The 15,000-nt window shown below is 41.7% G+C and overlaps 1 protein-coding gene across 1 annotated transcript in view; it reads left to right on the top strand.

Moving 5' to 3' along the window:
- Positions 1-2,946: 2,946 nt before the first annotated feature.
- The window catches only part of polm (polymerase (DNA directed), mu), a 21,423-nt gene continuing 9,369 nt past the window's right edge, over positions 2,947-15,000 (top strand). The window contains exons 1-7 of the mRNA XM_084324154.1: positions 2,947-3,215; positions 6,151-6,346; positions 8,336-8,461; positions 9,376-9,546; positions 10,604-10,675; positions 13,650-13,770; positions 14,476-14,608. Coding sequence (XP_084180280.1) covers positions 2,983-3,215; positions 6,151-6,346; positions 8,336-8,461; positions 9,376-9,546; positions 10,604-10,675; positions 13,650-13,770; positions 14,476-14,608 — 1,052 coding nt within the window. The 5' untranslated portion in view covers positions 2,947-2,982. The remainder of the gene's footprint in view (positions 3,216-6,150; positions 6,347-8,335; positions 8,462-9,375; positions 9,547-10,603; positions 10,676-13,649; positions 13,771-14,475; positions 14,609-15,000) is intronic.

Below are 15,000 nucleotides of genomic sequence, written 5' to 3'. Positions count from 1 at the left end.
GAAAACTTTATTAACAGATTGCAGAATGTGTACAATACAGTACGGCTCAATACAAACAAAACTGCTAAGAGGATGCAGACCAGAAAAATACTTTCGTCTTGTTTACATCAGGGTCCTCCATTTTCCTCCAAGACATTTATGACATAGTAGACATACAAATATACAGTACTGTGTAAAAAATATACATCAGAAGGGGAAGAAACTGTACGTTGGGTGGGGGGGTTTGGACATTTACCGGGGCCAGTTTCTAATTGCAGCCTCTCGTAGGTGCTCTTTGAGAGCGGTTTTGAAGGAGGGTAGGGGTTCACATTATTTTACGGCTGTGGGTAGGGCGTTCCACATTGATGTGGCATAATTGCTAAACGTGTTTAGTCCCTTGTTTGAGCCGAATCTGGGTTTAACATGATTTGTGGAGCTCCCTCTGGAGGCTCTGGTGTTGTGTCGTGGACTTCACTGACCTTTGGGAAGTATTTTGACATGTACATGGGTACCTTAGTGGTGTAGTGTATCTTGTAGACCAGGCCCATTGCAAGTTGCTGTACTCTGTCGTCTACTCTAAGCCATCCTAGGTTGTCAAAGTGGGCAGGGGTGAGGTGGGTTCTAGGAGTCAGGTCAAGCAGTAGTCTGACTAGTTTGTTTTGTGATGTTTGTAATCTTGTTTTTAGGGCCTTTGAGGTGCTTTGGTACCATGAGGTGCAAGCATAGTCGTAGTACCCTTGAATGAGTGCTCCTGCCAGAGTCTTCAGGGTATTCTTGTTTACCAGAGAGGAGATCCGGTACAAAAATCTAGTTCGTTGGTTGACTTTTTTTATTACCTTGGATGCCATTTTGTCACAGGAAAGATTTGCCTCTAGGATGGAAGCCAGGTAGGTAATTTCATCTTTCCTTGTGAAAAGATAGAATATTGTCACTTCAGAATAATAGCATCATCACTGCAGTCCTGCTGTAGCTTTATCACTTCAGAATAATAGTATCATTTTAAAAAATTTAACTTTTTATTTATAGCATTTTCAGCTTTTTCTGGCCACGCACCCAGGACCGATAGAGGGAGAGAGGGAAAACGGGAGGAGAGGTAGGGAAGACATGCGACAGATGGTCGCCGGGACTGGGAAACGAACCCGGGACGACCGCTTTGCGACTCAGCGCGCTATGTGGTGTGCTACTGGAGCGCCCCAGAATAATAGTATCATTACTGAAATTCTAGCTCACCCACCCAACCCCCTCCAATGTACAGTTTCTTCCCCTTCGAATGTATATATTTTTCTTGTAAGATCTCTTTCTCTTTTTCTTTTGATCTACTTTTTCTCCCATTTTCTATTTGTCTCCCATCCCAATTTCGTATCGTCCAATTCTACCCTCGAACGCTGTTAAGCCATGCCTCCCACAAGCCGGCTGCAATGTGGACTAAGCCTTGCATCACGTGTCCCCTCCGGTACTCGAGGAGGCAGCCGTCGCATCTTTTCACCTGCACAGCGCGATCTCTCAGCATCGGGGGTCTGCGTGGGAGGGACACGCCGCCCCCGTCGCTTCCTGATTCTGCTGCGCAGGCGCACCAACCGACCTGTAGGAGTCGCTGTCCACAACGTCCAATTCCCACCCATCAGCTTCCCACCCCCTAATACTGCCAATTGTATTAGTATGAACGACCAGCCAAGCTGATAGCAATGCGGAAAGCTGGGCTCGAACCCAGCGTCTCCTGCATTGGTGGTGAGCGCCTTGCCCACTGCACCACCTAGCTGCCCTAGATCTCTTTCTCTTAAACAGTACTGTATATTGACTTATAACCGCAGTGGTGGTTGCCGTGGAGTGGGCCTATTATGATGGAGATTGAGAGACATAATCCTCTTATAATGAGACATATCCTCTTATAATGTGTACTTGTTCTGTTGTGTTTTTGTATGTGTCCTTTATTTTATTTGATCTTTTGTTGTGTGTTGTGTGTTGTGAATTACATTGCACAAAATGTGGGACCCTGTGGTTTTCCCAATAAAGAATTTCAATATATATATTCTGGTCTGCATCCTCTTAACAATTGTGTGTATTGAGCCGTACTGTATTGTACCCATTCTGCAATCTGTTAATAACGTTTTCAATCAATCAATCAATCAATCAATCAATCAATCAATCAATCAATCAATCAATCAATCAATCAATCAACCAGTTCTAGAGTAGTCCAATAAACAGCATTTATTCTTTTAGTGCTTTATCATAACCATTATTATCATCATACAAAACATCACGTGGATTGTGTAGTTTCGTTTAAAGGCTTGATTTTGTTGTTTTAAGTGTTGTTGTTTTTATAACCTTTATTAACTAAATCTGTCCAATTACATTCCCATTGATTGATTGATTGATTGAATTGATTGAAAACTTTATTAACAGATTGCAGAATGGGTACAATACAGTACGGCTCAATACACACAATTGTTAAGGGGATGCAGACCAGAGAAAGACTTTCGTCTTGTTTACATCAGGGTCCCACATTTTCAATTCATAATGTTTGTTATATAAACACAGTCATAGTGTATAGAGTGAGCTATTACACTTTCTTTTTATTTTATTTACCCAAAAAACTAAAAGATCTAAACAGAAATCAAAGTATTTATATTTTCATAATAAATGTCCAAGGCTTGTTTGGTTTTCATACACTGCAGTGCTTTTAATCTGTGCGCTTCTAAAAAGCGTTATTTTATTTTGAAAAAAGAAAACCCGACTGGATGTGTGGTTGCTGCGGAGGAGCAGGAGGAGGGGGGGGGCGTAGTAGATCAGACGACTAGTCTCGCGGTACAGCCTGTAGTCTCGCGGTACAGCCTGTAGTCTCGCGGTACAGCCTGTTGTCTCGCGGTACAGACTAGTCTCGTGTGTGAGTTGTGTGTGTGGGAGTCGTGTGGGAGTTGTGTGGGAGTCGTGTGTGAGTCGTGAGAGAGTCTCCTGAGGAGGTGATGGAGGCAGCTGCTAAGCTGTCAGCTAACTAGAAACTTAATGATGGTCCCTTTGAAACGAAGAAGACTGACCTCCTCCTCGTTGAGAAGTGACAGAAGTGACAGAAGTGACAGAAGTGACAGCAGTGACAGAAGTGGCTGCGCGCCGCGGGTCCCCAGCAGGTTCCCCGGTGTTGTTGTGTTCCTGCTGGAGAGGAAGATGGGAGCCAGTCGCAGAGTGTTCCTCTCTCAGCTGGGGAGGAGTAAAGGCTTCAGTGTGGAGGAGGTGTTCAGGTAACTTAGACCTCAGCTGGGATTTAATATACTATAACTATAATAATATAACTTAGTCCTCAGCTGGGATTTAAATACTATAACTATAATAATATAACTTATTCCTCAGCTGGGATTTAAATACTATAACTATAATAATATAACTTAGTCCTCAGCTGGGATTTAAATACTATAACTCTGCTACTAAGGAATCTGCCTTGTACTACTACCTACTATACATACTACTACCTACTATACATATATACTACTACCTACTATACATATATACTACTACCTACTATACATATACATACTACTACCTACTATACATATATACTACTACCTACTATACATATATACCACTACCTACTATACATATACATACTACTACCTACTATACATATATACTACTACCTACTATACATATATACTACTACCTACTATACATATATACTACTACCTACTATACATATATACTACTACCTACTATACATATACATACTACTACCTACTATACATATATACTACTACCTACTATACATATATACTACTACCTACTATACATATATACTACTACCTACTATACATATATATACTACTACCTACTATACATATATACTACTACCTACTATACATATATACTACTACCTACTATACATATATACTACTACCTACTATACATATATATACTACTACCTACTATACATACTACTACCTACTATACATATATACTACTACCTACTATACATATATATACTACTACCTACTATACATATATACTACTACCTACTATACATATATATACTACTACCTACTATACATACTACTACCTACTATACATATATACTACTACCTACTATACATATATACTACTACCTACTATACATATATACTACTACCTACTATACATATATACTACTACCTACTATACATATATATACTACTACCTACTATACATACTACTACCTACTATACATATATACTACTACCTACTATACATATATATACTACTACCTACTATACATATATACTACTACCTACTATACATATATATACTACTACCTACTATACATACTACTACCTACTATACATATATACTACTACCTACTATACATATATATACTACTACCTACTATACATATATACTACTACCTACTATACATATATATACTACTACCTACTATACTATACTACTACCTACTATACTATATATACTACTACCTACTATACTATATATACTACTACCTACTATACATATACTACTACCTACTATACTATATATATACTACTACCTACTATACATACTACTACCTACTATACATATATACTACTACCTACTATACATATATATACTACTACCTACTATACATATATACTACTACCTACTATACATATATATACTACTACCTACTATACTATACTACTACCTACTATACTATATATACTACTACCTACTATACATATATATACTACTACCTACTATACTATACTACTACCTACTATACTATATATACTACTACCTATTATACTATATATATACTACTACCTACTATACTATATATATACTACTACCTACTATATATATATATACTACTACCTACTATACTATATATATACTACTACCTACTATATATATATATATATACTACTACCTACTATACTATATATATATATACTACTACCTACTATACTATATATACTACTACCTACTATACATATACTACTACCTACTATACTATATATATACTACTACCTACTATACATATACTACTACCTACTATACTATATATATATATACTACTACCTACTATACTATATATATATACTACTACCTACTATACTATATATATATACTACTACCTACTATACTATATATATACTACTACCTACTATACTATATATATATACTACTACCTACTATACTATATATATATATATATATATACTACTACCTACTATACTATATATATACTACTACCTACTATATATATATACTACTACCTACTATACTATATATATACTACTACCTATTATACTATATATATATATATACTACTACCTATTATACTATATATATACTACTACCTACTATACTATATATATACTACTACCTATTATACTATATATATATATACTACTACCTATTATACTATATATATACTACTACCTACTATACTATATATATACTACTACCTACTATATATATATATACTACTACTTATTATACTATATAAATATTATGCTACTACCTACTGTGCTAATTTGTCTCTTCTACTATTACTGTCTATACTACTACAGTACCTACTATACTAAATAAAAATTATATGTCTATATTACTACCTACTGTGCTAATATTGTCTATACTACTATGCACTCAAGTCTGTAGCCCTCAAGTTCAACACTGTTTGATGAACAATCTCACTGCCCCTCAGCTGCCTGAGTTCTGATGACCTGTCGTACACAACTTGTTTTTTTTTATCCACTTTTTCTCCCATTTTCTATATTTTCTCCCATCCCAATTTCGTATCATCCAATTCAACCCTCCCCCGTCACAGACGCTGTTTCTTGCCTCCCACAAGCCGGCTGCAATGTGGACTAAGTCATACATAGCACAAGTCCCCTCCGGTACTTGAGGTAACAGCAGTCGCATCTTTTCACCTGCGCAGCTCGATCTCTCAGTGGCGAGGAGTAACGCGTGGGAGGCTCACGCTGCCCCCGACACTTCCTGATTCTACTGCGCAGGCGCACCAACCGACCTGTAGGAGTCGCTGTCCACAACGCCCGATCCCCACCCATCAGTTTCCCACCCCCTAATACTGCCAATGTGACCAGCTAAACTGAAAGCAATGTCGTACACAACTTGTAAGTCACTTTGGATAAAAGTGTTCAGCTAAATTACTAAATGTATGTATATGTTTTATTTATTTATTTATTTATTTTACTTGTCTTTCCACAGCCAATCAGTCACACATCTGGTATCTGAGAAGAACTCTGGAGATGAGGTCAGAAAATGGCTGGACTCACAGGAGGATGGAGAAGGCCAGGAGGGAGGAGGTGGCGTCAGAGTCAGACACCTCTTGGACATCAGCTGGTACACAGAGAGCATGCGTGACGGCTGCCCTGTGGACATTCTGGACACACACAGACTGCAGGTGGGTCACGCTTCACTGTGTGTACTCTGTGTACTCTGTGTTTTGTTTAAAGTAACACTCCCAATCATTTTGGGAAATACACTTATTTGCCATCTAGTATCCTCAGAGTCAAGATGAGAAGAATGATATCCGCTTCATCTCTCTGTGTCAGTTTTAGGCTAGCTGCTCCCTACTACTTATAGTTCTTGTGCTAAGCTAGGCTAGCTGCTCCCTACTGCTTCCAGTCCTTGTGCTAAGCCAGGCTAGCTGTTCCCTACTGCTTCCAGTCCTTGTGCTAAGTTAGGCTAGCTGCTCTCTACTGCTTCCGGTCCTTGTGCTAAGCTAGGCTAGCTGCTCCCTACTGCTTCTAGTCCTTGTGCTAAGCTAGGCTAGCTGCTCCCTACTGCTTCCAGTCCTTGTGCTAAGCTAGGCTAGCTGCTCCCTACTGCTTCTAGTCCTTGTGCTAAGCTAGGCTAGCTGTTCCCTACTGCTTCTAGTCCTTGTGCTAAGCTAGGCTAGCTGCTCTCTACGGTTTCCGGTCCTTGTGCTAAGCCAGGCTAGCTGCTCCCTACTGTTTCCAGTCCTTGTGCTAAGCTAGGCTAGCTTCTCATCTGACCCTGGGGGAGATGGCAAATAAGTCCATTACCCAAAATGTTGGAGAGTTCTTTTACATTAGGGATGCAGCACAGTTCTGGTTCATGGTTTTCAGATACCGAGCGAGAACTGTGTGTGTAACATGTCAGAAATGAAGGCATAGTGACCGTGCTTTCTGCCTTGTTGGCACAGGGCCATGTTAGATCTTTGTAATGAAGAGAAATGTATCTTATTAACTAATTGTCTAAGTTTATACTGTTGTTGATTATAAGTAATGGATCGGGTCTGTATTCAGTGTCGCCTAATACTTAAAGCACCTAATACTTAACTCTAGATTTGCTATCTGCAATGAAAAACAGGGTACGGGCACGTCGCTAGTTTAAACCCCCCAAAGAGTTCTCAGCGTTGACATTGGATGTACATGGATCCATTATCTTAAAACTATGCCACCAACAGGACTCAATGAGGACTTTGACATTAGACCTTATTTGTAAATTTAACTTAGAGGGAGACTTTATTTTTTCATTTTTGTTTTTGTTTGTGTTTTCAGTGGCTAGGACCTGGACCGGGTCCAAAGAAAGTACCTTATATATTATGTATATATATATTTATATGTATTATGTATATATATATTTCTCAAAAAAATCTCCTTCTAAAAATGAGGGCGGCTAAGTGGCGCAGTGGGCAAGGCGCTTGCCACTAACGCAGGAGATGCTGGGTTCGAGCCCAGCTCTCAGCGTTGCTTCCGGCTTGGCTGGTCGTTCATACTAACACAATTGGCAGTGTTAGAGGGTGGGAAAGCCGGTGGGTGGGGATCAAACGTTGTGGACAGCGACTCCTACAGGTCGGTTGGTGCGCCTGTACAGCAGAATCAGGAAGTATCGGCGGGCAGCGTGTCCCTCCCACGCGTTACTCCTCGCCGCTGAGAGATCGCGCTGTGCAGGTGAAAAGATGCGACGGCTGCCTCCTCGAGTACCGGAGGGGACATGTGATGCAAGGCTTCGTCCTCACTGCAGCCGACCTGTGGGAGGCATGGCCTAACAGCGCTCGAGACAGGGGAGGGGAGAATTGGATAATACGAAATTGGGATGGGAGAAAAATAGAAAATGGGGAGAAAAAGTAGATAAAAAAATAAATAAAAAATGTCAAATGGAAAAGATAAATTGTTACTAAATCGTGTATAAAATGTATAAATCATGCAGGTCTTGGTACCGCCCCTGATCACCAGGTGGGGCTGATATCTAATCTATTTAATTTCCTGTATAAAAAGATGTCATTTTGTGTTGTATTCATACTTGGAAAAAGACCGGAAGGGTCGGTCGGAAAAAAAACGTTGTATCCACTGCTATTATTTTGTCAAATAAAACACCTTGGAGCATCAAGTGAGTTGCGAGCCCCGCTGTGTTTCATGTACAGACAGCTGACCAGAGATCTTGTCTTGCAGGAGAATCGGGACGAGGCAGAGCGGCTGGCAGTGTTCTCGGTACCGGGCTACGCCTGTCAGAGAAGGACCCTGTCCAGGGCCAGAACCCCCTCCTCACTGTAGGTCCTGCCCACAGCACCCCTCTCCAGGGCCAGAACCCCCTCCTCACTGTAGGTCCTGCCCACAGCACCCTAGGGCTGAGCCCAAACGTTCGAACGTTCGAACCTTCGTTCGTTACGTTGGCATTCGAATTCTAAACTTTTTCTTATTTATAGCATTTTCAGCTTTTTCTGGCCACGCAGGACCGATAGAGGGAGAGAGGGAGAACGGGAGGAGAGGTAGGGAAGACATGTGGCAAATGGTCGCCGGGACTGGGAAATGAACCCGCGACTCAGCGCGCTATGTGGTGTGCTACTGGAGCGCCCTTGGCATTCGAATTCTAAGTCAACATTCGAATTTAATTTTTTTTATAAAATGTTTTTTTTTATTTTTTTTTTATTTTTTTTATTAATTCTGTTTAAACCAAGGGGATTTTTCTTCACAGTTGCAGATAAAGATTAGGCTACACTAATATTATAGTATTAAAAGAAACTGATGAGTTATATTCATTAAAGAAAGTTGATTTAATTGATTTAGTTGGGCTGCGGCTTCTCCCTGGGCTGGGTCTGGGGCTGGAAAGTTGATTTAATAAAAAGAAAAAAGACTAATTTAATCAGATTAATCACTTTATTCAAATTGAGGATTTAGTTTGAGGATATTTAAAAAAAATAATAATAATAAAAAACTAAGGTTCGAACATTCGTTCGAAAAACCCTCTCTCTCCCTCCCTCTCTCTCCCTCTCTCTCCCCCCTCTCCCCCCCCCCCTCTCTCTCCCCCCCCTCTCTCTCCCCCTCCCCCCCTCTCTCTCTCCCTCCCCCCTCTCTCTCTCCCCCTCTCTCCCCCCCTCTCTCTCTCCCCTCCCCCCTCTCTCTCCCCTCCCCCCTCCCTTCCCCCCCCCCCCCCCCCCCCCCCCCCCCCCTCTCTCTCTCTCAGGATGCCCTCTCTCTCCTGGCAGACCACGCTGAGCTCAGTGAGGACGCAGGGCGAGCGCTGGCCTTCAGACGGGCCTCTGCGGTCCTCCAGTGCCTCCCTGAAGCAGTGAGGGCCGTGGGGCAGCTCAGGGGCACGGCCTGTCTGGGGGGGCATTCACTCCGGGTCATCAAGGTCAGCAGAGACCTCCTGCTCTGTCTCCTCATCCATCCAGTCACAGGGGCGTCACGATGCCACCTCACAACGATTCATTTCGATTACGATTATTCAGGCAACGATTCAATGCATCATGAAATCTCTTCATTTGACCACGATTCGATAAATCTTCGATACATTTTCTATCAGTTAATTCCCCCCAAAAATTGTATACACAAATGTGGCTGGGGGAACTGATTCACTCAGCATGAATGGACTATAGGTCAATAAAAACAATACACAAAAAAAAAAACATAAAATATATATATATTTTTTTGGATTAATTTAGATTATAATCGATTCTTCTAACATTTTCAAATCGATGCACATTTACATTGGAACAGCTGCAGGGTCATTACAATTTTACAGGTTTCTTTCGTTTTCTTGTTCGCCCAATAATGTTAACCAAATGAAACCAATGGAAAGAAACACACCAACAAACACGTCACCAACATTCTCCCCCGCCGGACTCGAGTAGGGTAAATCTGCAGTGCCGCAGCCCCATACATTGCCGGACTCACAGGCACAGCTGATCAAATAAAAAAAAATAAACATACTTTTCCTATAGAAAATTATTCTATTTAATAATAATAATTATAATAATGATCATAAATATAATATATAAATATAAATATATATTATAAATAATATAATATATAATAATAAATAATAATATAAATAAAATAAAAAATATATTAAAAAAAAAATATATATATATCATATTAATAATAATAATTATAATTTTTTTCTGTTGTACTGAACTCGTACCGAACCGTGACCCCAATACCGAGGTACGTACAGAACCGTGGCTTCTGTGTACCGTTACACCCCTAGTTTACTGAAAGGTGCTATAGACATTTAATTTATTATTATTATTATTATTATTATTATTATTATTATTATTATTATTATTATTATTATTATTATTATTGTTGTTGTTGTTGTTGTTGTTGTTGTTGTTGTTGTTGTTGTTGTTGTTGTTGTTGTTGTTGTTATTATTATGATGTCAGCAGCTGGTTTGATCTGGTTTCTGCAGGAGATCCTGGAGGACGGCGTGTCCAATGAGGTGGAAGCCACCAAGCAGTCGGAGCAGCATAGAACTATGAAGGTGTGTGAATATCACTCTATATACACTATATATATATATATGGTGAATATGACTATATATATATTTATATACATGGGGACATTAACGTGTGTTGTCGGGCCTTACAAATAAATTGGATTTGATTTATATATATATATATATGCAATATTTGTTATAATAATAATTAACCATTGGAGTCTTGTGGAGTTACTACACATATTTGAATAATATTCATATATAGGGAGGTGTAGTCTGACGTCACTTTGGACCGCCCGCAAGGTCCACCACCCGTATAGTGATTTATCATTGGGAAAAGACTCACTTCTTCAACCATTATCTGAAATGATTAAAAAAAAAAAAAGAAAAAAAAAAAATCTAACCCTGACTAACCGTACTGTCATGCACTTGTCCTAATAAACTAACCTACACTGTAACACGCAACACTTTGATGAACATTGTTACTCAGCTGATAGAGTTATACCCTTCTTGCTGTCTTGTCGTACAGAACTTGTAAGTCGCTTTGGATAAAAGCGTCAGCTAAATGACTAAATGTAAATGTAAAAAAATGGATTATCGGCTATTGTAACAATTCTGCCTCGTGAACATTGGCACGCTTTCCATTTTTGCACAAAATGAGTTCCCTTCTATCACTAACATTATTGTTTTTTTTTATCCACTTTTTTCTCCCATTTTCTATATTTTCTCCCATCCCAATTTCGTATCATGCAATTCAACCCTCCCCTGTCACGAACGCTGTTTCTTGCCTCCCACAAGCCGGCTGCAATGTGGACTAAGTCATACATAGCACGAGTCCCCTCCGGTACTTGAGGTAACAGCAGTCGCATCTTTTCACCTGCGCAGCTCGATCTCTCAGTGGCGAGGAGTAACGCGTGGGAGGCTCACGCTGCCCCCGACACTTCCTGATTCTACTGCGCAGGCGCACCAACCGACCTGTAGGAGTCGCTGTCCACAACGCCCGATCCCCACCCATCAGTTTCCCACCCCCTAATACAGCCAATGTGTATTACTGTGGACGACCAGCTAAACTGAAAGCAATGTGGAGCGCTGGGATCGAACAGGCGATCCCAGCGTCTCCGCATTCGTGGCGAGCACCTTGCCCACTACGCCACGTAGCCACCCTTCACTAACATTATTGTTTAAGCATTTTTGGTTGAATTAAAATTCGACGATTAATTCTTACGATTAATTGCGAATATTTTCATGTTGAGCTATAGATCGTGGATGAATACGCACAGAAAGGTACACCGTGCCAATGTTCATGCTTTATTTGTTTTAAACGAGACGATTTAGAAATGGGCAATGGGGTGAATACGTTGCGTTTTCAAGATGGTGGACCGGCTGGAAACAGCAATGATGTAACCACTACACCTCCCTATAGACCAGGAAGTAACCACTACACCTCCCTATAGACCAGGAAGTAACCACTACACCTCCCTATAGACCAGGAAGTAACCACTACACCTCCCTATAGACCAGGAAGTAACCACTACACCTCCCTATAGACCAGGAAGTAACCACCACACCTCCCTATAGAGAGACTGCTGGGGTGTTGAGTGGGCCTCAAAGACCTCTTTAACTTGTGGACCACTACACCTCCCTATAGACCAGGAAGTAACCACTACACCTCCCTATAGACCAGGAAGTAACCACTACACCTCCCTATAGACCAGGAAGTAACCCCTACACCTCCCTATAGACCAGGAAGTAACCCCTACACCTCCCTATAGACCAGGAAGTAACCACTACACCTCCCTATAGACCAGGAAGTAACCCCTACACCTCCCTATAGACCAGGAAGTAACCACTACACCTCCCTATAGACCAGGAAGTAACCACTACACCTCCCTATAGACCAGGAAGTAACCACTACACCTCCCTATAGACCAGGAAGTAACCACCACACCTCCCTATAGACCAGGAAGTAACCACTACACCTCCCTATAGACCAGGAAGTAACCACTACACCTCCCTATAGACCAGGAAGTAACCACTACACCTCCCTATAGACCAGGAAGTAACCACTACACCTCCCTATAGACCAGGAAGTGACCACTACACCTCCCTATAGACCAGGAAGTAACCACTACACCTCCCTATAGACCAGGAAGTAACCACTACACCTCCCTATAGACCAGGAAGTAACCACTACACCTCCCTATAGACCAGGAACTGCAGGAAGTGACCACTACACCTCCCTATAGACCAGGAAGTAACCCCTACACCTCCCTATAGACCAGGAAGTAACCCCTACACCTCCCTATAGACCAGGAAGTAACCACTACACCTCCCTATAGACCAGGAAGTAACCACTACACCTCCCTATAGACCAGGAAGTAACCACTACACCTCCCTATAGACCAGGAAGTAACCACTACACCTCCCTATAGACCAGGAAGTAACCACTACACCTCCCTATAGACCAGGAAGTAACCACTACACCTCCCTATAGACCAGGAAGTAACCACTACACCTCCCTATAGACCAGGAAGTAACCACTACACCTCCCTATAGACCAGGAAGTAACCACTACACCTCCCTATAGACCAGGAAGTAACCACTACACCTCCCTATAGACCAGGAAGTAACCACTACACCTCCCTATAGACCAGGAAGTAACCACTACACCTCCCTATAGACCAGGAAGTAACCACTACACCTCCCTATAGACCAGGAAGTAACCACTACACCTCCCTATAGACCAGGAAGTAACCCCTACACCTCCCTATAGACCAGGAAGTAACCACTACACCTCCCTATAGACCAGGAAGTAACCACTACACCTCCCTATAGACCAGGAAGTAACCACTACACCTCCCTATAGACCAGGAAGTAACCACTACACCTCCCTATAGACCAGGAAGTAACCACTACACCTCCATATAGACCAGGAAGTAACCACTACACCTCCCTATTGCAGTATTATCTTTGTGAGGTCATGTCCTTGCTCCTGTATTGTTGTAAGAGTGTGTTTCAGGTTTTAACAGGTATCTTTGGGGTTGGAGTGAAAACAGCTGATCGATGGTTCAGAGAGGGGACGCGCACCCTGTCGCAGCTGCAGGCCTCACAGCAGACACTCAACAGAGCACAGCAAGCAGGTGTGTGTGTGTGTGTGTGTGTGTGTGTGTGTGTGTGCCTACAAGTGCAGTGTTTCTCATACGTAAGATTTATTTGCAGCTCACGATAGATTTCCTGAACTAATTCAGTGACGCGTGAACAATATTTCTTGTGCTGCACCTTTAAAATCCTTCCCACTGTGTAATCCTGAACTAGCCACTACACACAGCCACTACACACAGCACTACACACAGCACTACACACAGCACTACACACAGCACTACACACACAGCACTACACACAGCACTACACACACAGCACTACACACAGCCACTACACACAGCACTACACACAGCCACTACACACAGCCACTACACACAGCACTACACACAGCACTACACACACAGCACTACACACAGCCACTACACACAGCCACTACACACAGCACTACACACAGCACTACACACAGCCACTACACACAGCCACTACACACAGCACTACACACAGCGTGGAAGGTGTTTCTCTGTCTGAGCCCGCCCCTTGCTCTCAGGCTCTGTGTGATTGGCCGCCCCCTGCTCTCAGGCTCCGTGTGATTGGCCCGCCCCTTGCTCTCAGGCTCCGTGTGATTGGCCCGCCCCCTGCTCTCAGGCTCTGTGTGATTGGCCCCGCCCCCTGCTCTCAGGCTCTGTGTGATTGGCCCGCCCCCTGCTCTCAGGCTCCGTGTGATTGGCCTGCTCTCCTCTCAGGTCTGCGACACTACGATGACCTCAACCTGCCCGTCACCAGGGCAGAGGCCGACGCCATTGGTCAGATAGTGGAGGAGGCGGTCGCCGCCGTGTTGCCGGGCGCTGAGGTCACTCTGACGGGGGGGTTCAGGAGGTAACTGGAGATTACAGTACATTATACAGTACATTATATTATATTACATTATATTACATTACAGTACATTACAGTACATTACAGTACATTATATTACAGTACATTACATTAGATTACATTACAGTACATTACACTGCATTATATTACATTACAGTACATTACATTACATTACATTACATTACATTACAGTACAGTACATTACATTACAGTACATTACATTACATTATATTAGATTACAGTACATTACATTACAGTACATTACAGTGCATTACATTACATTACATTACAGTGCATTACATTACAGTACATTACATTACAGTACATTACATTACACTACATTACATTACAGTACAGTACAGTACATTACATTACATTACATTGCATTACACTAC

This window comes from Notolepis coatsorum (genome assembly GCF_963971535.1).
Source record: "Notolepis coatsorum genome assembly, chromosome: 11".
In the NCBI taxonomy this organism is placed as follows: domain Eukaryota; kingdom Metazoa; phylum Chordata; class Actinopteri; order Aulopiformes; family Paralepididae; genus Notolepis; species Notolepis coatsorum.
Note: the sequence above shows the minus strand (reverse complement) of the source record. Positions and strands in the feature narration are given on the sequence as shown.